General features: G+C 44.1%; 3 protein-coding genes across 3 annotated transcripts in view; 1 reads left to right on the top strand and 2 right to left on the bottom strand.

The window, feature by feature from the left end:
* Nucleotides 1-25,368, top strand: part of RPS7 (ribosomal protein S7) — a 488,774-nt gene that overhangs the window by 452,576 nt on the left and 10,830 nt on the right. The gene's annotated exons all lie outside the window — the stretch shown is intronic.
* Nucleotides 6,315-11,977, bottom strand: ADI1 (acireductone dioxygenase 1). Its single transcript, XM_065631683.1, has 4 exons — nucleotides 11,808-11,977; nucleotides 11,245-11,364; nucleotides 9,491-9,670; nucleotides 6,315-7,788 (listed from the first exon to the last, which is right to left on the bottom strand). The coding sequence occupies exons 1-4, from the start codon at nucleotides 11,925-11,927 to the stop codon at nucleotides 7,666-7,668; spliced, it is 543 nt and encodes a 180-aa protein (XP_065487755.1). The 5' UTR covers nucleotides 11,928-11,977; the 3' UTR covers nucleotides 6,315-7,665.
* Nucleotides 14,391-23,746, bottom strand: RNASEH1 (ribonuclease H1). The gene is made up of 8 exons (XM_065631521.1): nucleotides 23,570-23,746; nucleotides 23,357-23,493; nucleotides 22,604-22,798; nucleotides 21,937-22,036; nucleotides 21,393-21,447; nucleotides 20,205-20,289; nucleotides 17,025-17,149; nucleotides 14,391-14,812 (listed from the first exon to the last, which is right to left on the bottom strand). The coding sequence occupies exons 1-8, from the start codon at nucleotides 23,677-23,679 to the stop codon at nucleotides 14,726-14,728; spliced, it is 894 nt and encodes a 297-aa protein (XP_065487593.1). The 5' UTR covers nucleotides 23,680-23,746; the 3' UTR covers nucleotides 14,391-14,725.

Below are 25,368 nucleotides of genomic sequence, written 5' to 3'. Positions count from 1 at the left end.
AGACTGAGCACCACCGGCTTTAGTTGGGTTTAAATACCATTTACATGTCTTGGGTGAATATTAAAATACAGGCAAATAAAAGTAGTTACTTTTGCCTTACTCTTTATGAGGTTTTACATTTGTTTTAAATACTGCTAAGATTTTAGACAAGGTTTAACAGTAATTGGACAAATTCTCAGTTCACGTTATAACTGAGTCAAGATCAGTGTAGTTTTCAGTTTGTCTCAACTATTAATCTGAGCTGGTATGTTACTGTACTCATTATAAATAATTTTAGCAATGTGTATTCTTCAGCATAGGTCACTTTTCTTGGGCATAGGGTTTCTTAGGAGACAGAAATCCTGGTATGTAACCACCATTGTTCTCAAAGACTTTGAGAGCACTGAACAATTTACCAGGGTATTTAGTGACAGGAAAAGGGACAACAGTTTTAAACTGAAAGAGGGGAGATTTAGATGAGATATAAAGAAAAAATTCTTCCCCATGGGGATGCTGAGGCACTGAAACAGGCTGCCAGAGAAGTTGTGGATGCCCCATCCCTGGAAGTGTTCAAGGCCAGGCTGGATGGGGCTTTGAGCAACCTGATCTAGTAGAAGGTGCCCCTGAACATGGCTGGAGAGTTGGAACTGGATGATCTTCACAGGTCCCTTCCAACACAAACCATTCTGTGGTTCCAGTTAAAAAATTTCACAATGACATGTAAATCAATATAACAGAGATTCCCATGCATTTAGCTGAAGGTCAGGTGTCATGTTAAATTGTTATACTATCGTCTACGCTTTCAGGAAGCTTGATTGGTCTTTTCCAATTCTAAGTGAAAGCAGCATGATCCACCATCATCCAGCATGCTGAAGCCACTTGCCTTTTTACAGTCAAGGAGTAAAATGCTTCCTTTTTTGATTCAGTAGCGCCTTATACTCCCTGCACGTGTAAATGACAGCCTGCGTTCTGATCGGCAGAGAATAAAAATTTATGATCCCAGTCGGAGTCAACCATTAAAAAAGAAACACTCTGAAAACATAATTCCCTGTTCTCCAAGTTTCTCTAAATTCTAATTCATATGTATTACTACCTAGGTCTCACTTCAGGATGTTTGCTGTGTTCTTATTAGTGGAAGCTTTTACTTGGGTAAAAACGCCAGTAGAGGAGACTTGGACTGGGTGACCTCTAAGCTCAGTGAGCCATTAAACAAGTGACATCCTGGTAGACTTGCAGAATAATTAAAATTTAAATGCAAAGGCATATTATCACTGCTGGATGTATGCAAATTGTTAACTGTTTATAAAATGCAAAGAAGAGTGTCAATGTCGGTTTATGGTTTGGATTTAACATATATATAAGTGTTTGAACTTCCTGTATTCAGCCAGTTACATATCTGAATGCTGTACATGGTGTTAAAGCATTAAAGCTAAGGGCAAAATTTGTCCTCAAAACATTAATTACACCAGGCAATCCTGTTAAATACAATGAATTCAGTTGAATTTAATGAGGTTTCCTGGTGTAAATGAGGGCAGAGCTCAGTTCTAAAACACAGCATGCATGTGTCATCTGGCTAAGTGAGAAAAGCTGTGGAAAGTACAGCCTGAATGAGCTGATTGTTGTATTCAAGTCTTAAAGCTTAATGTGCCTTAACAGAAGTTCTGCATTTAAATTTCTTCTTTTATTAAAAGCAGCAAAGAAGCTGTACTTCAGACATTCAGATAATTACATTATGCACAGGGCCCCTGATCCTCAAAAGGACTTAAGCATCTATCTGCCATTTTTGGTACCTAACTGCAGTTCAGGTGATAAAGGCATCCCCTAACCAGCTGGTCATTTACATTTTCCTGGTGCCTCAGTTTTTGGACTGGACCCATTCAACGTTCCCCAAAAGGCATGTGCAGATGTGCCTGAGACTCCACAATGGACTTCGGCCAGTGTACTGGAAAGGACAATCATTCCTGCACCTACCTCATTTTTCCAAGAGCCCCCGTGCAGCCGTGCGCAAGCTGGATGAGCTCACTGACCAGTGGAAAACCTCCCCAAGCCAGCAGCCACCCGCTCCAGAGTCATTGTCATCCTGAAGCTTTCAACACGAGGACGTGCTGGGAAAAACCACCCTGCCTGGGCAGGCCGCCAGGTTTTCTGTACTGCAGTGCTCTAAGAGGTGGCGGACAGACAATCCTCTGAGGCATTTGCTGCAGGTGTCTTTCAAACCCAACTGGAGAGGGGAGTAAGCGGGGTACAGTCTGCCTGCATAGCTACGGTGTGTCTGTCTTATTTGTCCATCAGCTGATGCTCTTAATCAACCGCATGCATTGTAGCCATTCAACAGAAGATTGCAAGATCTGTGGTACCCCCATCTCCAGTCGTATTTAGCTGTAGTGAGAAACGCACATTCCCTCTCCACTTCAATTTGCAGTCAAGCCATGTGTGAAAACAGGACTGAAGCATCACATACAGATTTAAATTTATTCCAAATAGGTAGAACCACGGCAGCCAGAATCAATTTCTCTGAGCAGGTACTTCGGACGCTGGCACACACTCAGACACGGGCAGCAGGACTGAGCCCCAGCCCAGGGCTGCAGTGGCAGCTGGTGCGTAACCCGGCCACCACATCACCAAGAACAGCATCCCTCCTTCCCACCAGCAGTGGGTCAGCTTTAAGCTGTCTGAATCTTTTGGAAAAAAAATAAACTTGAGGGTAGACTCAAATTGAATTCTCCAGGCCCAAGTGCCTGTGACTACAGGGGAAACCACAGCTGACAGCTGGGCTTGGCTGCTCAGGGCTGTGTCAATGAACAAATGCAATCCCAGAGCACCGGAGGGGCGCAGAGCACACCCAGCCCAATTTTCTACCAGCCAATGTGGCTTACTAACAAGCACAACAGTTCTTGATCAGTACCCTGAGAAGCAGCAAAGAAGGCAATGAAATGGAGAGGCACTCTTCAAAATTAGCACAGGTATCCCAGAGAACTGCAGTAGGGGAAGCCAGCACTGAAACAGATCCACAGGCCTTTCACCGCTGAATCTTTGCCCAGGCATTTTAGGTTTTGAAATTTTGCTTCTTGTCTTATTATACAGTTAATAAAAAATGAGAGCTAGTGACTCAGTCACATAAATATTAGGTTTTCAAATTGCAGGTACAGCAGAATACCTCTTTGCAAACACACAAAATGTTTTGGGAATCAAGCTGTAAAGTCACAATGAGTGCAGCAAATCACATCAAATCTGGATCCTTGAGCCAGGAACATTTAAATTGTAACAGTAATTCATCCCCTGATGAGTTGACATGTCTCTTGGCTTCAGGAAATAGAAGCCAACTGGCAGTAACCCGTTTTCAGGGAGAGGGAAGGGAATGTCAGAATTTCTACCATTTTCACAGGGAAGGCACCAAGCAGATGATGTCATTTTCCAGCAGAGCACAGGTCAGGTCCCCAGCCTCTGCCTGGCCAAATACCTAAATCCATTATTTGGCTACTAGGGATATTCTTCAAAGCTCACCTGCCACCTTGGTTGTTACGCGCAGTGGTGTCTGCCAGCTGATATTACATGATTGTCTTTGTCAGGAAACTGTCCCTTCTGAGCAGTTCCTCATTCAAACTAAATCCCAGAGTCGGGAACCAGGCAGGAGAGCATCTCTTCTGCCAGTAGAACCTGATGCTCCGAGTGCGTGAAAACTTTATACTTGTGAGGTTCACTGTTAGCATTTTCCTACACCCATTTGTGGGCACCCCTCAGTGCCTGGTGTGGATGTTACCAGTCAACTACTAACCGGCTGTGCAATGTCTTTGCATTAGGATATCACCCAAAGACACTTGCCCCAGGACACGTAACAAGGGAGGGCAGCATCAGAGATTTCGCGGCCATCTGGTTGTCCACCTAATTTATTAAAAAGCCCACTGACCATCCACAGCTTTCTTACAGTTTACTGGCAGAAAACAAGGCCACTGCTCTCTCAAGCAGATCATGAGAAACTGAGGCATATGCCACTTGGGAAAAGTTTGGATTGAAGTGGAAAATAATACACGGGTACCAAAAAAGCTATTGTCTGCAAACCCCTCAGCTCACTACCACTTCTCCTACCTTTTTTTTTTTTTTAAAAAAAAAAAACAACAACACAAAAAACAACAAGCTTTAATCCTGGCGGAGTTGAAATATTCCCCTTGCCTGAGTTAATGCTTCCAATGTGATGCTGCTGGAACCACTTACATAAATTTTCATACTACATCAATGCACTGAGATTTTCCACTAGCTGCAGTAAAACAGACCCACGGTTTCGGACCAAAAATTGATTTAGCTTTGCTCTTTTAGATGGGGGTGGGAGGGAGGAGAACAAAAACCACACACACAGAAACACAAAAAATCACCATGAAAATAAACTGCAATTTTCATCTGAAGGAACGGAACGTTTTCCCTCCCTCCTCTCCACTCTCTGGAGTGTTTTCTATTAACATTTTTTTCTGCACAGCTGTTTCCTCACAGCACAATATCCTATGTAATCTCTTCACAGGTGTAGAATTTTTATATCAGCCCCAAATTGCTTTTTTCCTGGCTGACAAAAGACACTTTAAGAGAGCAAAGCTTTCGCCCTTTCAAAGACACCTATAGCACTAGAGGGCATGGTCTCAAAAGCGCAGACAGTGAGACTCCCACAGCCCCCACCACCTCTCAGCAGCAGAATGCATTGTGCTATGAAAATGATGAATGAACGTCAGCGCTGTGATCGTGTGTTATTCTTGACAGCCGGGAGATGGGAGCTGTACTGGGTGTATATATTTCTCCAGAGAGGCAACAAAACAAGGTGGTTCAGTCCTGCTTCCCAGGTCACACCCTACATCAGCGAGCTGCTGAAAGCCATCGCTGCAGGCAGCCACTTCACTGTCCATCCCTCATTGCTGCCTCCCAAACGTAAATCTCTCTCAAGAAGAGTGTGTTACCTGCTCGTTCTTCCCAGTCGCTCCTCCAGCCCGTTATGGGATGGCTGTGCAGCAAACGGGGCTCCTGAGAGCCCACAGACCCTGCCGCCGCTTCTCCTTTTGCAGAGAGACACTACAAAATGGAGAGGCCCGTAGAAGGAATAGAAAGTCTCATGTTGACTTCTGTTTAAAAAAAAACAAAATAAAAGCAGGAAGAGCATGAATTAGATTGGATACCAGCACCAGAAGAAAGCAGTCATTTTACTTTGCATGTGGAAACACAATTTTCTGTGGCATGCAAGTCAAAGAAATAAAACTTGCCACAGGCAGTAACTGTCATTTATTCCTGTAGCCGTACTTTAAAAAAATCCCCAAAGTTTATACTGGGACCAGAGTGCCCCAGTGTGCTGTACAAGAGGGGACTCAAGTGCTGCTCCCAGGCCAGCGACACACAAATCCCTGAACCTGGGGGTGCGGCACCTGACCCGGCACAGCGCCCGCGCAAGCCCAGCCCACGTGTGCCTGACTGCAGTTAAAACGCGCGCTTGCCAGGAGCACCAATTTTTCAGCCAGGCTTACGAACCAACGCACAGAAGCCAGTCCAGACCAAATGGAGTGCAGGGGGGGTTGCACGTGGCAAGCGTGCGTTGTGCCTGCACCCCTCCCTCAAACTGAGCCTCCACTGGCGCCTCATCCAGCATGCAACCCAAGACGCTAAGGCAAGAAACTCGTGCCTTTTTTACTCACCTTTTCCACCTTGTAAGATAAAAGCTAGTGCAGTTTCACTTCAAAAGTGCAACTTTGTTTTCAGAAATGCTTTTATAGAAATAAAGCACCTAGAAATGGTTAAAGTAGGGTTGCTACATAGTTGCCTGCTGAAGAATGGCCATGTTGCACACCCTACAGAAGAACAGTGGGAAAGTTCAACTGTCTACTGTCTGCTATCTTAGGAAAATTCATGTAACCCCAATTTCACCTTCTTTCTACAGTTGTGTTTATTCAGGAAGCTGCAATACAGGAGTCTGCATGGTATCCAGCTGAAATCGGCACACGAGCGGTAACCAACGCAGAGCCCATGCTCCATCCATGAAGAGCTGGAGCAAGCAGAACCTCTGTCCTGCTGACATCATTCATCACTGTAAAGAGCAAATTTATACCACAACGCTCCTGTGCCCATTGCTGTGGAGCTGCATGTCCCACGTAACCACAAGGCATTTTCTGAAAACTGCACCAGCGTGTCTAAGTCTGCTCTTTTCCATCTCGCAGCTAAAGAAACTGAGGCACACGGTTAATGATCTGTCCTACACTATAGAACAAGTCAGTAGCAGCACAGGGCATAAAAGCTGATTAACAGTTACAGTAACACTGTTGTTCAATGTGTCCTTAACATCAGCACAAGGAACAAAAAAAAGCATACCCAAATCAAAGTAATTTTATTAATAACTCAAGAGCAAATTGTTACATTTTACTGAGAGAAAACCACAGCTTTATGTACCAGGGCAGAACTAGGGAAGCTGCATACTAAAATGCCGATTATGTAAATTTATCTTGTGAACATTTTTAGACAAGAATGAAGCAAGGTTTATTTTCTTTAATTAAAAAGAGAATCCTACACAGTTCATTAGCATGGATTCAGAGCAGAATGAATATTAATGTAGCCCACCTCTCTCAATTCTAATTGTCAGAAATATCAAGGAAAAAAAAGGTTAGAAAATGGATTCCTGAGCAGCTTTAAATGTGGCTGAAGTCACTGCAAGGCTGCTGGCATCTTTGAAAGGTCACAGTGACCAGGGAAACCCTTTTGACTGGAAAAGGGCAAATGATACAGCCACCTTCAAAAAGGCAAGACAGTGGATCTGGGGAACTACAGGCTGGTCAGCCTCACTTCAGTCCCCAGGAAAATTACAAAATAAGCCATTATGGAAACTATTCCAGGCACATGAAATACCAGGTGACAGGGAACAACCAGTCAACGCCAATTTACCAAGGGCACATTCTGCCTGACCATCCTGATCCCCACCAAAGAGGCCAGGACTGGCTCTGCGGCAGAGGGGACACAGCGGATGACATTCACCGTGAGCACAGCAAAGCTTTCAACAGCGTGTCCCACCACAGCCTTGTAGCTGGACTGAGGATATGAACTACTATGTGGGTGAAAAACTTCGGACCATCAGGCTCAAAACAATCAGTGGTTCAAGTCAGGTGGCATTCATGTGGCATTCCTCAGTAGTCAAAATTAGGGCAAAGCATGTTGAACATCTTCCTTAACAACTCGGGGTGCAGCAAGCCCAGCACTGGTTTTGTCTGTCCTGGAGAAGAGAAGGCTGAGAGAAGACCTAACCACAGTTTCCCACTAGAGAAGAGACTGTGGAGAAGACAATCAGGCTGTTCTCAGGCATTCAATCAAAGGGCAAGAAACAACAATCGCAAGCTGCGAGCAGGGAGTTGGCCATGAAGAACAAATGCTTGCCCACAAGAGCAGGTATGTGCTGGAACCCGTGCCCAGACAGGCTGTGGAACCTCTGTCTACCACTGGAGGTTTCCAAACCTCAAGGTCTTCAGCAACTTGGTCTAGCTCTGAAGCTGGCCTGGTACTTTGCAGGAGGTTGGACTAGATTACCTCCAAATGACCTTTCAACCTAAATTTTTCTATGATTCTGTGATTTTAAGTGTATATGTAAATAGAAGTCTAATTAGTGAAAAGCCACCGGTCACATTAATTCTGATAGGGCTTCAGGCTGTTCCACCTGTCAGGTCTCAGGCACCATTACTGTGCTTCTGCAGCCAAAAACTTCAGGTACTGTTTCCGAGCAGGGAAATCATCAGCCGGCCTGTTGTATGGTGTCCAGACCGGTTCTCCAACGAAGAGTCTCATCGCCTTCACGTAATTCTGTCAAAGAACAAGAAGTCACAAGTAATTCAAGAGACTTCCTTTCCATGAGGTCTTAATTCTGAAGTTGTTCCATTTGCACTTCTGCAGCAATTTTTGAAACTATTTCAAGACTGACTAAAAGCTTCACATGTTCTAAGAAATGGTGCCACTACACTGTTGTTCCTGCTCTCAGCTACTGCAGTGGGAGATTTTGCACCTACATAGTGATATACTGTGTCATAACCTGTGCCTTCAGGTCAGGCAGGGAGAGTACATCTCCTTGTTTCAAAGAAACGAAAAAATCCTGACTTATGCAAATCATTTTGCACAAGATCCACAATACTGAGCAATACAGCATCTAATTCCTACTTGCTTAGTTAAACAAGAGTGATCAGAATCCCCAAGACGGCTACACAATGCCTGAGCAACACCACAAGCTCTAAAGTGAGAGCCATAAAAGCTGAACAGGGAGTGCATAAACTAGCCAAAAATTAATGCTACAGGAAGAGAAAAGAATCCACATTCCAAAAGGAAAAGCAACAGCCCCTGCCAGCAGCTAATCAAAAGAATGCCAAGTGCAGAACTCCAGCTGTGGCAGCAGAAAATTGGCTTTTACATCCTGCAGAAGTGCTCCAACCATAGATTTCTGTCCACTATGCTACAGGTTTAGACCCTACCTATTTTATAAACCCTGCTAAGTGCTTATCTTGCACTCAGGTGCTCAGCAACATCAAGAATTAACTTAGGTACCTGAAGAACTTAGCTGCAAAATGCAAGGTTCTAAAAGTACCTAAAGAATTTACTTTGATGATGGCACCTCTGGACTGAAGTTCATGAAGAGGACAAACATTTAAGACTTCTTGTAGACTCAACCCTGACATTTTTTCTTTGTAAAGAAAAAACTTTACACTAGCAATTGTAGCTGATTCACCATGGATCTCAAAATGCAGACATGAAAAGTTGGGTTTTTCATCAAAGCAGCACATCCTATCTTTACATATACAATAACTGCTATCTCGACAGCTGATTCAAAATTATACTGTCCTCAAGACTGTGCCAGAGATGGGATTTTGCCACACAGGAGACAGCAGATGTTTCCCCATTTTCCAGAGGTAATCTGTGGTTACATATTTATAGAAGCCCACAGGGACAGACACGGAGATCAGGCCTACACCTGCCTATCTTACAGTCCCACTACCAAAATATCCTCCAAAAGCAGGTCACCTCCTGTGGAGCCAGGAGCACACTCAAGCTGCAAGTAGCAGCTCTGGACCCTTAAATTCTTCTTTCCCTGAAGGAGAATTTAACACTCATGAAAAATGCCACTGCTGGACACAGATATGCTCTGTCTGTCCCCATGGAGACACAACAAGGCAAAATCACAGAAGGATCCATCTACACTGTCTCCAGCCCAAACAACAGCAGGGGCAATTGTGGGAGCGACAGCCACAGGGCTTGGCTCTTCTGCCACTGCCACATGAGATCCACTACTGATATCACGTGGCAATGACTTGCAGTTCAGCTGACAAGAGGAATCTGGATTTGTGACCTGGAGATGAAAGGTTCAGATGCTGTGAATTATTTAGTATTTTTCATATTCCTACTTCATATTTAATATGTTTTGCTAATGAACTCCAAGTCTCAGGGCATGTACTTACTAATGTGATATAGAGTCACATGGATTTGTCATTAAAACTTACAGTAATCTATAACAACATACATTCTCATCCAGTGTAAATCGGTGATATATGCCGGCAGGGAGGGTTATCATGTCTCCTTTTTCCAGGGAAATCCGGATCCATTTGTCATCCTTGTCTCGAACATCAAAATAGCCAGATCCATCTAATATGTAGCGAATTTCGTCGTCTAGGTGTAAATGTTCTTCATAAAATGTTTTTATCTAGGAACAGCAAGTATCTCTTAAAACTACTGAACACAGAAAAACTGCAAAGAAGTCTGGAAGAAACATGTGGCAAAGCAGACAAAGGCTTTCAAAGGGTAACTGCAGTGATTTAATCAACGGATGAGATCGACATGGATAAAATGGCCAATCCAGCCAGCCAGACCCTGTCTCAGGACACTTCTAAGTGGGCTGCTACATTTCTCTTGAAAGACAGGAATTTTTCTGACAAGAAACAGCAGCTATAGCTGCACACAACCAGTCTCTGAATAACAGTAATGCTTACACCCATTTGAGAGAGAGGCAGGTAAAGCTACCCATCACACGATTTGGTTCTTGAAGCTGTTCAGTTTGATCATTTTGCAACTTGTTTTCCTGACATGCAAAAATAAAACAGAGCTACAGATTATTCCCCCTCATTTACACTGCTGTAGGGTTGAATTTACCCCACAGGCTGCTACAACTCTGTATGAAAATGGAGTTATTGCCAAACATGGCCCAGCTGTGGCAATCTGATGTGAACAGCGTGTCACGCCTGCCCCTGCACAGTGAGCCCCAGCTCCAGGCTGTCAACTCCCAGGCAGCAGCAGCCACTTTCTCGTTTTTTTCCAGAATGGTGAATTCTTTGTGCATTTCACAGCACGTAACAAAACACACTTGAAAGGTTCAGTTAACAGGTTAGCGCAAAGAGAGCAGTGCAATGCCAGGTACTACCACGTGCTCAGGTCTGGATGCTGTTTAGCCCCAGCAGCGCAGGTGTTCCTGGGCCAGGATTGATCCAGCACGGCAAGGCGAGCAAAAGTCCACATGCCCTGTCAATAATGGCCCATCTTTGCGCCAGGTAGAGCCCACCCAGGCAACCTTAGTTACTACCTAATTCACCTTATCATCAATTTAAAACCAGTGTAAGACAACAGGCTTAAAACGACCTGGTAAACGAAAATTTAAGGAAAATATGGAAGCACCACAGGGTTGCTGTCCTCAGGTCAGAGCAGCATGCCAGCACTCAGGAGCCGGGAGGACAAAGGTCCTTCTAGAAGGCTCACCTGAGAGCCTGGCACCATTCGCATTTGGCTGTTATGAAACAGCTAAGGTACCAGCTTCCCAAAGTAAAAAAAAAAAATCTTCCCGTACAGGGAACACGTCCCTCCGATTCCACAAGGTTGACATTCACTTTTGGAAGACGTATTTTGCAAGCAGCCATTCGGATGTTCCAGCCTCCAAAGGCCATGCCCAGCTGGCAGCAGCCTGCCTTCATCCTGGGAGGCTGTCCCAGGGCAGGTCAGCATCGGCGGGGCTCTGCTGGTGGGACTCCTTCGTTTTGAAGTGACAACAATGGAAACTATCCTTAAAGCCTTTGATGGCAACCCACAGAAGCAAAAGGCTTATGTTATTTTTAAAACAACATCAAAACTGCTTTTTTGACGTTCAGAATTTCAGTACGGGACGTATTTTACACGCGGAAGCCTCATGCCTGTGGCCCTGCTCAGGTGTGCGGGCGCTGGGCAGCGGCTGCACGCTCCGGCAGCACACGTCGGCCTGCACACCCGCACTCAAAGCAAAGACTCACCTACCTTCTCCTCATAATTCGGAAGCTTGTCTTTACGTATGGTTACTATATCCATCCAAGAATAATTTTCTGCTTGCCGAATCTCTTTCAGACACGGATCAGTCTCGTAGTTGTCTGCATCCAACTAAAAATTAGGCAGGAAAAAAAAGCAGTATTCAGACACGATTGCTTAAAATGCAGTGCAGCGCACTAAGGCGAAAAAACCAGGAGATGTCAGGAGCGTCAGCGACGGGCGGGCTGCTCCAAGGGCAGCTCGGTTGTCTGCCATGGGCACGCAAGGGGCGCCAGCTTTGGCAGATGGCCCTGCGCGCAGCCCAGCCCCACACCGACACCGCTGGGGACGCTCCTGCTGCCTCCCGCTTGCCGGGCTGGGCAGCGCGGCCGCGGCCGGCACTTGCTGCCGAGCCCCTTGGGCCGTGCAGCAGCCCCGGGGCTGCTCCCCGTCCGGCGGGGGAGGCCCGAAGCGCCGCCGGCCGCAGGCCCGGCAGGCCCCGCCCGGCCCCTGTCAGCGCCGGGCCCCGCCGAGCAGCGCGGTCTGGCCCCGCCGGCTGCCGCTCCACCGCTCACCTTGCGGTAGACGACGCCGAGGCGGCGCAGCTGCTCCAGGCTGACGGGGCAGTTGGGCTGCAGGCGGTGGGGCGCCCGCTGGTCCTCTGGGGACTCGTCCATGTACCAGGCCTCCACCATGCTCCGCTGGGCCGGGCTGGGCGGGAGCGGCCCGCCCCGGCGGGGTGGAGGGGCCGGGGCAGGCCCGGGAGCGGCCCCGCGCAGGCGGCCTGTGGCGGGAGCCTCCGCCGGGCCGCATTTGCAGCGCCAGGCGCGGAGGCGGGTGCAGGCTCAAGGGTGGCAGGGCCCGTCCCCAGCCGCAGCGCTCCCTGGAGCAGCTGCTGCCAGAGGGTACCACGGGGCTGACAGCGCGCATCAAGCACAGCTGTGCTCACCCCGGGTGCCCCGGCAGCAACGCTCCCACTGAACTTAGTGGTGCGTGTCAGCCTCAAAGGCCTGCATTGCAACCGCACGATATGGAGAAATAAAAAAAATAATTTTTAAAAAATAAAAGGAAAAGGAGAGCAGTAAAACAGGCTGCCCAGAAAACTCGTGTTGTCTCCATCCATAGAGATACAGCCCGCACTCACATCCTGAGCGACCTCCAGATGATCTGCTTGAGCTGGGGTGGACAAGATACACACCAGCAAACCCCTCCGGCCTCCACGGTTCTGCAGTTCCATGTGGTTCTATGATTCTATAGGGTAAATAAACCAACAGCCAAACACAATGTAGGGATGGAGAGAAACCACCAAAACCAAAAAACTGAAAAAGAAAACAGTCCCCCAAACATTTTTCTTCTCCCTAAAAAGTTTTATACTTACCAAATGTCTTAACCACTATTTCTCGGATTCTTAGAAATGTTACCAGAACCCTCTAATGCATAATAGTATTCAATCTATAAGCATTACTGGTTATAGATTCTGGATGAAATTCAATTGCGAGTCCCATGACATTACAGGCATGCTGGTCTAATGCTGGCATTGTCCACATGACTTTTGGCAGCACATACAAACCCAAGCAGAAGGTACCACCTGCCCACTGCAGGTCAGGGCTGCTACAGGTCACCACCTTCCCCTAAAGTTTCAGTTCCTTTAAAAGAACTGACTTCAACAGCCAGCATCCCCTGTTGGTCCTCCAGCCCCTGGTAAGTCCTGTTGAGAAGTGTCATTTGCTTTCAACCCTTTAATCAGCCTTAATCCTGTAATTTACTCTCAGCTTTCTTTTGACCTGAATTGCCAGAGTAAGAATGATCAACGCTGGTATCAAAATAACATAAAACTCTTTCTTATTAGATTTCCTATTATAATCTACCTATTAGATTTGGGTAGTTAAGTTGCTTAAATGCAGTATTACACTGATGTTATGATTTACTCACCATTATCTACACTTTTTTTTTTTGCAAAGCTTCTGCTGGAAAAAAAAAATTCCATACAGTAAATAGGATCTATGTGTTTAACTGGAGATGCATGCTAGGCAGATTATTAGATGCCACCTCTTCAGTACATTTGGTCACACTGTTTTGCCCCAACTAGAGATCCAATCAGGGAGGATGGGGTGTTTTTCTTCAAGCCCCACTTCTAAAATTAATAAACAGACAATTGTGTGCATATATACAAAAGCAGCAAGGGGGAAATCTACCTTACCCCTAGATGAACTTTTCTGTCATCCAAAGCTGGACAGTAAACACATTTTAAAATCTCGCTCATCTATGGACCGCTAGCTAGCCAGTTCCCTCATTCTGTCACAATTCATGTGACTCTAAATACATAAAAGCTCATACTTTGCCTCAGTAAAGGTATGATAATGCACGAGAACTTTCAAGAAACCAAGCTTCAGCAGCTCCACCATTCTGTATAGCAATTAACAACACCACAAATCAGTGAGTTCTAGCTTAAGCCCTAGTTTTCAATGGGATGAAGGTACTTTACAAAAAAGTTGACAAAAGATAAAGCAAACCTGTTTGCTCCTCCCATGTAGATGCATAGAAGGTAAAACTATGTGGATTACTGGTAATTACTCTATAATTCAAGTGCACATTAGCCGTTCCATTAATCTCATAATTGACTGGAAAAAAAAAAGTCAAACACTTGACATCCGGAAGATCTGGAGAAGCTCATCATCTTCTAGTTCCATTTCAGACAAAATGGCCAATTATTACCTTTGGGACAACATTGAAGAGGAACTAACAATGCTAATGTGAACCAGTATGCATTAAAAAATTACTTAATGGAAACAGGAAGCCAGAAACAAGAGCTTGGACATTAAGCAGCTAGAGAGAGCACAGTAAAAATTCATTGTTCAAGACTTCTTGTGACCTGGCTTTTTAGTTTCTTCACAATACCTTGCGAAGTAGCATTATAATGAAAACTACAGCTGCTGTAACTGATACTGGGAGGCCCAGGTGAGTGTTACAAGCCCACCTGCACAGGGGCTACTGCTAGTGCCAGAATGACAAAGCATATGAATGGACACCACCATGTTAGGTCACTGACCTCTTACCAAACCAACCAACCCTGAAGTTCCATCACCCCCAACTATTTTGGGCTGTTAATATATATACCTCTGTACAAAAAAATTAATTTATTTCACTAAGAGAAAAAATACAGAAGACTTAAGATTTAATATTACTTCTTCAGACGTCTTTACAGTGAATTCAGAAGTCTATAAGACAGCTAAAAACACTGACCACGGGCCTTCAGTAAGATAGAGAAAAAGCAAACACCCTGTATCATCAACTAAATATTGACTCAATTGTACAACAAATGCTGCAGAAAAACACATGTGGGGTTTTTTCTCCCTGAAGCCTGGTATATATTTAACACTTTAGACCAGAAAGAAGTACAGTTCAAAGTTCAACTCCAAAGCAATTATAGCATTTCAAGTTGTCACTGTGATGTCCTTTTCCTCCCACTGCAACAGTCTCTAGTCCCAGCGCATCAGGATTTCTGTTTACTAGCTCCTTCTCTTGCTAGTCTGTCAGCTTCTTCATTGCCTTGGAAACCAGCATGACCGGGAACGTGCATCTGTTAGGACAAAAGTATAGGAGCTTCAGATATGCAAGAAATCACCAAAAAAAGTACATACATGAAATTTGATCATGCACCACTCTTTCACTCATAGTATAGTAGCACCTCCTCAGTGCCCCTCTCCTCACATTTAGTCCTTATGTGTTCTTCCCAGGAATGTTCATAGCCTCCCTAACTCTAGGAAACTCCTGGAAAATTCTGAAAATCACCTTTCTGGCAAGTAGTGAATTGGATAAGGACTGCCTAACCTAGCCTTTAAGAAATGCGAAGAACAGCTCCAACTCAAAATTCCCACTTTCAGAGATCAGAGAAAAACCCCTCTGCATTCAGTGCTTAAACAAAGTTAGTATTTTCCCAGAAATCCAGAGACTTCTACGCCACTAACAGCCTTGGTGGTTACAGCACTCACTTCGGGTACAGAAATAGGGTATGAAAAGAATCTCGCAGTTTTCAGATGGCTTAACTATCCATCCTTCAATTAGTAACTGAAACCACTTTCACCCCTAAGCCTCACCTTGTCAGAAGTAAGGGTAGAAAAGTGTGGTGGAGGAAAGAGAGGAAGAAAATCAAGCTTGCCATTTGCCAAGATCTGAGAGGGGACAAGTGTGAAGTGTGTACAGGATGGTATCAAGCTTACAGGGCAAGGTTTTGGTACTGGGTCAGGGGCTGCAGGGGTGACCTCTGTGAGAAGACACCAGGATGTACTCATACACCAGAAACAGCCAGTTCCAGCAAGCTCCACAATAGACCCACCACAGGATAGAGCTAAGTCCATGAGCAAAGCTGGTGGCTCCTCTGGGATAACATATTTAAGAAAGGGTCAAAAAAGCTGCACAGTAGCTGTGAGAGAGAGGAGTGAGAATCCGTGACAGAAACAACCCTGCAGACACCAAGGTCTGTGAAGAAGGAGAGGAAGAGGTGCTCCAGGCGCCAGAGCAGAAATTCCTCTGCAGCCCGCAGAGAAGACCATGGTGAAGCGGTCTGCCACTCTGCAGCCCGTGGAGGACCACACGGGAGGAGACAGCCACACCACAGCCCGTGGCGGACACCACACCTCAGCATGTGGATCACTGTAATTAAGTGCCTGCATGCACTGCTCCTCCTGAAATAAAACATCTTCCCAAATTTAAGAGACTGAGATGTAATAAGTGTGTATAAAGCAACAACGTATCTTTTTAAAATCATGTCAAATACTCTAAGGACATCCGAACTTGAGTCTTAGTTTTCAATTTTTACACTTTTTTCTTCTAAATAGACAACAAAAGTAGTTATATAAAATCTATTCAGCCTTTAAATTGGAGTTGTCAACTCTGGAACACAGAACAACATGAAGAATATCCATAACAGATTTCCCATAGAAAAAGTGCACATTGAAGATCTACATCACCCTGTTTTCTACACAGTAAGGACAGAAGCCAAATAAATATGCCATTAGCAGCCACAAAGTCAATGTTACAGAGATTGATTTCTAGAATCAGTACTCTTCTGCCACAATCAGAATAAAATTCAGAAGGAGGGGAGGGCAAGTATACCCTACAATGTTTAGCACTGATGTTAAAGGTTACAGAAAAAAAAAACCCACACACTACCACGAATACCTGTACAGAAGTTGGTTTACTTCTTTACTTGAGACCTAAGCAATTTAAATCTTAAAAGCTGGTATTTTAAAGACTTTTCTGTGTGCAGTTTTCTTGTAAAAAAACAGAGTTAAGGTACAGAAAACTAGAGTTAGTTTATCCAGGGTTATACTCAGTTTTTCTACTTTGAAGACATTCATATGATTGAGCTATACCAACAAACCAGCATCTTAAGAGTTCTGAAAAGTAAACCCAGAAATTGAGCCACAACTCAAAAAGACAGAGTTATGTTTTTAGCTTAGATTTCCAAGATAAATTCATCTACTAACAGTACTAACAAAGTAAAAGTAATTATTGCTGGCATTTTCTAAGTAATACCAAGAGAGAGCAAACAAATATAAACAAGCATTTTAATAAATGAAATACTGGCTCCAATAGCCTAGGTTATGTTGCTCATTTGCTTTAAATAAAACAAGCAACTTCTCTGTATTTATGGTTTTACCTATGGATGTAAAATAATATTATGCTCTATAAAGTTCTTAGTTAACAGTCATACTGGTAAGTTTTTGCAAGAAGCATGCTTAAGATGTCATTAAAAATAACAAATGAGGTGCAAGAAATGAGATGCTTACCCACTGAATTTCTATGCCTTTTGATAGATTATCAAGTCTTTCAAAATCTTCTTTATTTATTACACTTCCTCCTGAACTTGTTCTCCAGCCATTTGTTTTCCAGTTGTCAACCCAGCTTGTAATACCTATGCAAAGGGAGCATTACCATAAAAATGTTATGAAAGTATCCAGTAAGGATCACGACAGAGCAAACAGCCTTTTAACAGACATTAAGTCCATACAAAGTCTGAGGCGAAGACACTGGAGGTAGAAGATACTCTTGTTTGGTTCTCTACTACTGTCTTTTAGGATTATATTTTTCCATTATTACTTGAATTACCCAACCATGTTTTCCCAAACAGATATTTAAAGGCTACAATCTTATACATGCATTACACACAAAATTATAACACAAACTTCAATAAACTGAAGCTAAGGATTTGCTTGATGGTACAGTAAGCTAGAACAAATCTATGGCTTTAATTGTTTTGACAAATTGAGGAGACACACAAGCATAGGAGAAACACAGATGACCACCTGTCTTATGGCTTCTGCACACTAAACAGAATCCTTCAGAGAAGGACCACATAAGCAGATAGCTACAGAACGAGATTTAATATTCTAGCCATCCCTTTCTGGTCAGAAAATCTACTATATTACTCCTTAGATAAGGACTTTTTAAAATATATCTTTGCTGGTCTCGACAATGTAAGACATCCTTACTGTTTTAATGATAGATAGACCTGAACTAAACAGAGAATCACCCATCTTACACACAAAACCTCGTAAAAACCATTTGTACTTAACCACAAGCCTCCTCCTCTAGTATTTTGAAAAATAACTCCTAGACATATTTACAGAATAACTCTGATTAAATAAGAATGGAACCTGGTCACCTCAGTGACCTAAAACACAAGAGCAAACTGCAAGCAAAAACAAACAGACTAAGACATTACACCTACAGATTCTTATCATCCTCCCGCATACTTGAGTTTCATACCTAAGTTTAACAGAAATTTTATTCCACACAACAACTTTTCTTTCTTCATAACACCAGTTTCACAGACAAGACAATATAGACTTTCTCCTAGAAAGCAAAGAATTGCAAAGATGTTTCTTTGCTCCTTAATGCTTTGAACAACTTGCTTCTTTCAACAAATGATGCAGTTGGGTTCTACAGATCAGCACGCAACACCAAGTCCTGAAGAGTAGAGATTCTTCCTTTTATTCTTCCCTTTTCCAGAATACTTCTGGCATTCTAAGTAAAACCACCACACAAAAAAAAACCCCACACATATTCTGTTCCTATAGGAAATGCTATACCAAAATATTTTTGGGAAAATAAGCTACTCAAATGAAAGACTTACAAGATGATCCTTAGGGAGATGCAGTGGAAAATTCCTTTGTTTCCTAACATTTATTGTCCCTTCCTCAACTTACGAACTAGAATCAGGAGGACAGAGCACTAGTTGTTGACACTTTTCACTTCTGGACAGAATCTATTCCATGCATATGCAAGCTAACAGAATTTGAAAAAAGCAGCACGTGACAGCTCCAGCAACTCCTTCCTTGACTAGATGTCATTTGTTCCTACTCAGTAGCCTTCTGTCCTTTCGAGGGTATTGCTACTTAAGGTGACATCAGAGTTTTTCAAGGTAAGTTTTATTTTACTTCTAAAACGAAAAAACCCTGATGCTCTTCCTTCATACTCCTCCACTTTCAGAAATCAGGGGGGAGCTTCTGGAAAGCAGAATTACTTCTTTGGAGGAAAAGACATGCAGATTTTTAACAATACAAACCATTTATTTGCTTCATTAATAACAAGCCATGAAACCAATAACTACTTTCAGCATTAGTGATCAAGCATAGGAAATTAACCTAAGAAGAAAGTATTCACATCTCCCCACATTCCCCACACCCCTCAAGAAAAAAACAAAACAAAACAAAAACACACACAAACAAAAACCAAACCACACTACTGAAGTGTGAAAGAGCAACATTTAATCTTCAATCAAAAGTTTCAGGAGATTTTCATTTACTGTTATTTAAAACAAAACAAAAACACCAAACCACACACCACCAAAAACCCAAAACCAAAAACTTTCAAAGTGATCTGGAAATAGCTAACACATGTACTCTCTTGTAAAACTCTGAAACCCAAAGAAATACCCATGCAGTTCAGAATTATCGCAGGAGTAAGATATGAAGATCTGGGGGAAAGGGGAAGAAGTATTCAGAAATTAAGTCCTACTTGCTGCTTCACATGGCATTTCTAGGAAATAAAATTAAATTTTCCACATCTTTGGATGAAAGTGAAACCTTAAACACGCACAAAGCATATATAATCTATGACTAGTCTTCCAGTCTAGCCTGAAAGTTTGGAAGTGTAGTCTATATGTAAAAAGTAAGGAAACTTGTATGTCCTTCACCTTTGTGTATTAAGCCAGCCTCTTCAACCCAAACAAATGAAACCAAACCCTACGGGATCACTACACCAGCTTCTGAGTACTTTCCTGCACACATCCTTAACAGAATACACACAAACAGCATTTTTTCTAGACTTTGTGTCACACTGAATGCCTTAAAACAAAAGTCCTTTAGTTACTTCTGTCATTCTTTAATAGGCACTTCGTCTCTAGCAGGTAATCCCTGTGATAGTCTGAAGCTTTTCCCCAAGCAGTCATGAGTATTGAAATAAGTTACGCATTCCCTTCCTTATAGAGTCATAGAATGTCCTGTGCTGGAAGGGACCCACAAGAATCATCAAGTCCAACTCCCGTCCCAGCATATGACAACTCCACAGTTCACATCATGTGTCTGAGGGTGTTGTCCAATCGCTTTGTCAACACTGCCAGGCTTGGGGCCGTGACACCTCCCTGGGGAGCCTGTTCCAGTGCTCCAGCACCCTCTGGGTGAAGAACCTTTTCCTAATGTCCAACCTAAATCTCCCTTGGCACATCTTCCTGCCATTCCCTCAGGTTCTGTCATTGGCCACCAGAGAGAAGAGTTCGGCGCCTGCCCTCCTCCTCCCCTTGTGAGGAAGCTGTAGCCACTGTGCAGTCTCCCCTCAGTCTCTTCCATGCTGAACAGACCCAGTGACTAAAACCCGCTCCCCAGGCCTCAATATGTTCTCTGGGCCTTATGTAACAACATCGCATACAGTGTATTTAAGAATCAGGAAAACTAAAATCATTAACTTACCATTAATAGTGAACTTGCTATCAGTGTAGATAATTAGTTTCTTGATGTTTTGACTCTTTGCTTGCTCTATTGCTTTGCAGGCTGCCTTAAGAACATTTCAACAGAATCACAGTTCAGAACATGATTTTGAACACATGCAACTAAAATACCAAAGTACCCAATGCTAGCACAGAACTGCGAAGAATATTACTGCAATCTCTCCATCAGTGAGTATCAATATGCTTTAGAGCAGAGGTTCCCAAAATTATGCATGCAGATAACCACTTAATGAATTGAGCAAACAGGGAGCCACTTAAGTTTCACTAGTAAAAAACCCCACAACCATTCGGATACCCAATTCTATACTGCAGGAGCAGCTCTCCACCCAGTTCTCCATCAAAGCCTCTATTAACTGCACACCAAGTTTTAGACATTTTCTCCATAACTTTGAGGAGGAAGGATTCATACCAATTCCAACAATCTGGAACCCCTAAATGGTTGGGGGTTTTTTTGGTGCTATGAAATATTATAAGAGGGAGAAATGGCTGGGTCTAGATGTAAAGCTGAAAAGCTCTTCAGTGACAAGTTTGACCCCTGGCACACCACCATCACCTCTGTTTGTCCTTCACTAACATGAGCTTCCTGTAGTTTTTAAGCAGATCGATTCCCTGTTTCTCTCCAAACACATAGTGCAGGATAGCAGCAGTACCAGAATCAACATGAGGTGAGAAGGGAAGACCAAATCTGCTGTTGACAACAGAAGCTTACTTCAGAAGTAGCAGCAGTTACTCCCGATAGCCTACAACTGTTATATTTATCTAAGGAATATGATACTCTAATCCTATCATAATAAGAAGCCGATTCTCCTCTTAACTGCTACTCAGCAGCCCTCACCCCAGGCTCTGAGATGTGCACATGAAAACTTCAAGGGATACTACACAGATTAGAGAATCAACCCTTCCTAATGCAAGGCTGTTTTAAACAGCTGTGCTTGGCCTAATGATATTATGGGATTCTCACGGTGAATTACCTTGTTCAAAACCAATAAAGAGACTTAAAAAGAATTATTTGTTTAAAGTCATAACTCCTGATATTTTGTGTACTTCCCCCATATCTCCATTACTGCTTTCTCAAGGCCAGAGTCGAAATAGTCATGACTGAGCTACTAAACTCTACATGCAGAAGCATTTTAGGACATTTACTACTTACATGTATTTCTGCTCTTTGATTAGTCTGCCGCCCAGGAAGTCTTTCACTGGTATTTCTGTGTCCAAGGAATCATAGTAGATTAGTTACCTCAAATACTCAGAATGGTGTATAATGACTATGTACAAGAAAAATAAAAGATAGCTCATTTTCTTTTTATAAAGTAGGATAAATAGATATTTTAGCTCTAACTTTCACCTACATAGTGTAACCTTCATATTTGGCCTTGCCACCAATATGCAGTTATATTTGTTGTCTTGTGTGCACACCTACACCTATTTTAAGACTTCCTGCATTACTTAAATTATAGTTACAGTCCATAAAAATATTATTTCCAGCTGATTTTCCCCATATTTTTACCTTCTAGAGACACTGCTTTCTCTTTTCCTCTCAGTAACTCACTAGTCTCATAGCACTGTCATTTTGAGTCTCACTAGCAGGGTTTCATATTCAAAAGAAGGCTGGTATTGTACATCACACACAAAACAAACAATAGTATATATTAAAAAACACCCCCCCAAACAAATGAATCCATCCAGTTACTTACAAAGGGTGGCCTGGTCCCCAGTAGACACCTATACCAGCACGTGCCCTATTACGTCCATTACCTGAGCAACAACCATCTGTATAAACGACTGCAAAGTCACCTACAAACGAATTACCAAAAGCAGAAGTTCAAGCGCTCCTTCAAGGACGTAGGCTCTTTAACCAAAAAGAAGTGTCTGCCAACAGTCTAATCCCCAAAACCTCCTTCCCAGAGAGCCTTTCAAAAAGTTAACTACAGAAGCCATGTAAATGCAGAACACCAGAAGTCCCACTGCAGCATCACACCCTCACTGCTCCCAAAACAGTCAGCCTCAGGAAACATTTCTGCCCCATGTTCCATGTTCTCACTACAGTTCCCACCTTCTTCAGTCAACATTGAAACTTCCTAGTAACATCTGTATTTAAATAGTCTGTAATCTAGAGACACATAAAATCACGTGTATAGTGACCAGATTAATCTATAAATTGATACCCATTAAAGCACATTAACATTACACTGAAAAACAATGTGAACAAATATATCATGGCTCACATTTCCATTTTAAAAAGAAACAACGTTATGCTGGGCTCTATGCTGCCATACAGAAGCCTCTGTAAATATCTTTCTAATAATTACAATTTTTAGTTATGAAACTCAAAGGAATTACAAGAATAACAAAAGAGCTTACCCATATATGAAAATTTATCTTCACTGACTGTTGGCGCTGAGTATACTTCATTGTGTTTTACACGCTTTGCAATGTGGTCTTCGTTTGCAGGCTGTTCATACGGCCTTTTGCAGGCATTGCAACACAAGACGTTTAATTCTGGTTCCTCCCTCTGGCTACCATTTTCCTGCCTTACAGCTGAAGGACCATGTGCCTCTTCCATAAAAAGAAAACAAAACAAAAAACCAACCACACCAAAACAAAACACAACACCAAGTTCAACTACGATAAAATTTTATTTGAAACAACTGTTTCTAAAGGCCAACATTTCATTCATTAGCAATGCCAGTCTGTTAAACTCACTAGCAATGCTAGTCTGTCAAACTGACCCCCCCCAAGCTATTACGCAAAAAATATTACAGTGTACACCAGTCACTCTTTATCCTAGGTCGAACCAAAGTGGAGACACACACGTAACGGCCCTTAAAACGGGCATGGTACAGGCAACGTTCTCCAAGCACCTACAGCAATACTTGCACGGCACAGCCACATCCACCTCCGTGTCTGCAGGGCCACCGCGGCACCCGCCCTCCCGCCCACTGTAGGGTAAGGAGGAGGAGAAACAGAAGCCGCCCTGTTTACACAGGCGCCGTGCACCCTCCAGGCGAGATGTGCCAATGCGCAGCACGGCCGCCCTCCCGGCCTCCCTCCCCGCCCTCCCCGGGGGCCGCCCTCCCGCCCCGGGCAGCCGGAGGCGAGGGCAGGACGCGCTACCTGCGGGTTCGGGCTGCGGCTGCGGCTGCTGCTGCCCCGGGAGGCCGGCGCGCACGAAGGCCCAGGCGTCCGTCTCGGTGGCGAACTTCTTAAAGCTGGCGGAGGGGAACCTGTTCACCTGCTCCTGGCACTCCGCCCTGCAACGCAGCGGGCGGGGGTGAGGCTGGGCCGGCCCGCGGCGGCTCCCCGCGCTGCCCCGGCCGCGGCCCTTACCAGGTGCGGAAGACGCCGGTCCGCCGGCCGCTGCGCACGGCGTAGAACATGCCGTGGCCTCTGGAGACGAAGCAGGAGTGACTGAGCACCGCCACGAGCCACCGCAACATGGCGCAGCGCCGCCCCCATCCGCGCGCCCGCCCCGCGGGCCCGGCCACCGCACCCCGCGCCGCCGCCCGCCCGCCCCTGCGTGCGCATGCGCGGCGGAGTGACGGAAGAGAGGGCGCCCTACGGACCACGAGAGAGGCCAAACTTACTGGAAGAGCCCAGGGCTTAGGAGGTGGTTTTTTTTATTTTTCTATTTTGTTTGCTTTTGTTCCGCCCCCATAACAATTGTATTTTAAAAGCCCAAACAAAACCAGCTTTTGTTTTGGGGAGGGCACGAGATGTGTGAGGTCACAGCTGTTTGCACCAACGGCTCATTCTGAAGGCCCCAGTTATTACAGAACAAATGGAACCCCACAGGTGCCCCCAGCTGAAGCTCCCTCTTGACCACCCAAATCATGGTCCCAGTCCTGCAACCAACTCCGGCAGCCTCCAGGACCCTAACGAGTCGTTAAAACAAAGGGTGCACCGCCTGGGAGTGACTGTCCCTACAAGCTGCTGCATAGTCCCCACTTCCTTCCTCCTGACAAGCACCGGAGGGACGACTGTGACGGAAACATGGCACAAGCATCAACGTGTTGGGTACGCTCAAAGCTCTAGAGCTGGAGAAGGTCATTACACTGGTTCTCATCCTCCTATTTAAATCAAGGGCTCTGGGTCAGCATGTTCCAGCTGAGCCCTGTGCCCTGATGGCCTCTGAGGTAATGAGAACCACCTTGAACACGCAGGTTAAAACTCTCACTGTTGCCAGCTGCAACCTGCTGTCACAGGTCCTCATATCTGGAGTGTAAAGTACATGGAGACCAAAGCTGGGAGATCTGGGTGTGTGTTAAATTCAGTGCCTCAGCTGAGCTGCCACTGAGATCAAAGCACGGAAGATGAGGGTACGGGTATGACTGCCCCCAGAAACACCCAATGTGTGCATGCTGCTGTGTTTTCAGCTGCTGGGTTTTTCCTGTAGCTCTAATCCGGATGTATTACCACAAACCCCACCTCAAGATGCCAGAGCCATAGAGCATTGTAGCTGGATTTAGAAGGGTGGCGTAGTAAAATGTCAAGGATGTGAAAAACTGACGTTAATTTTGCCTTCCATTGCAAAAGCAGTGGCAGGCTCAACATCACTGTGTTTATCAGTTAGATGACACCTCTCTTTGAGGAACAAAAAAAAACAAAACCAAAGAGCTCTTGCATTTGACAGGCCTTGGTAGAATACGGAAACAATTTGGTCAGGGTTGTATCATAATTACCACATCTTTTCTTGCTTCTTTCAACATATGCATGAGACTTCATATTATTCTTACTTACAGAATGCTTACATATAATTTTCTCAGGTCAAGATTATTTACATTAATTATCTCTGTAAAGGTTTTCCACTGAGGCTCTTGGACTTTTCACTACTTCCTGCCTGTGATTTTTTTTTTATTGCTCTTGGTTAGCTATTCTTTTAATTATGGTTTTCTGTAGCAGATAGATTTCTTATTCCTTACAGGTTTACACATTTATATTACTCGTCGTCTTCTTTGGGCAAGACATAATAAAGGAGCAACGAGCAGTAACTGATGGGAAAAGAAAAGACCTTCTGCTATGCTCAGTAATTCTGTGGTTGAACAGACAGATTCATACATCCAATTTACATGCAAAGACTGAACAGTAACTCTCCTGCTGCCATGACCAATATGCAGAACTCAGATTCA

The sequence above is a fragment of the Caloenas nicobarica genome, chromosome 3 (assembly GCF_036013445.1).
Source record: "Caloenas nicobarica isolate bCalNic1 chromosome 3, bCalNic1.hap1, whole genome shotgun sequence".
NCBI classification, from domain to species: Eukaryota; Metazoa; Chordata; class Aves; order Columbiformes; family Columbidae; genus Caloenas; species Caloenas nicobarica.
The sequence above is the reverse complement of the archived record's forward strand: the minus strand, read 5'-3'. Positions and strand labels throughout refer to the sequence as shown.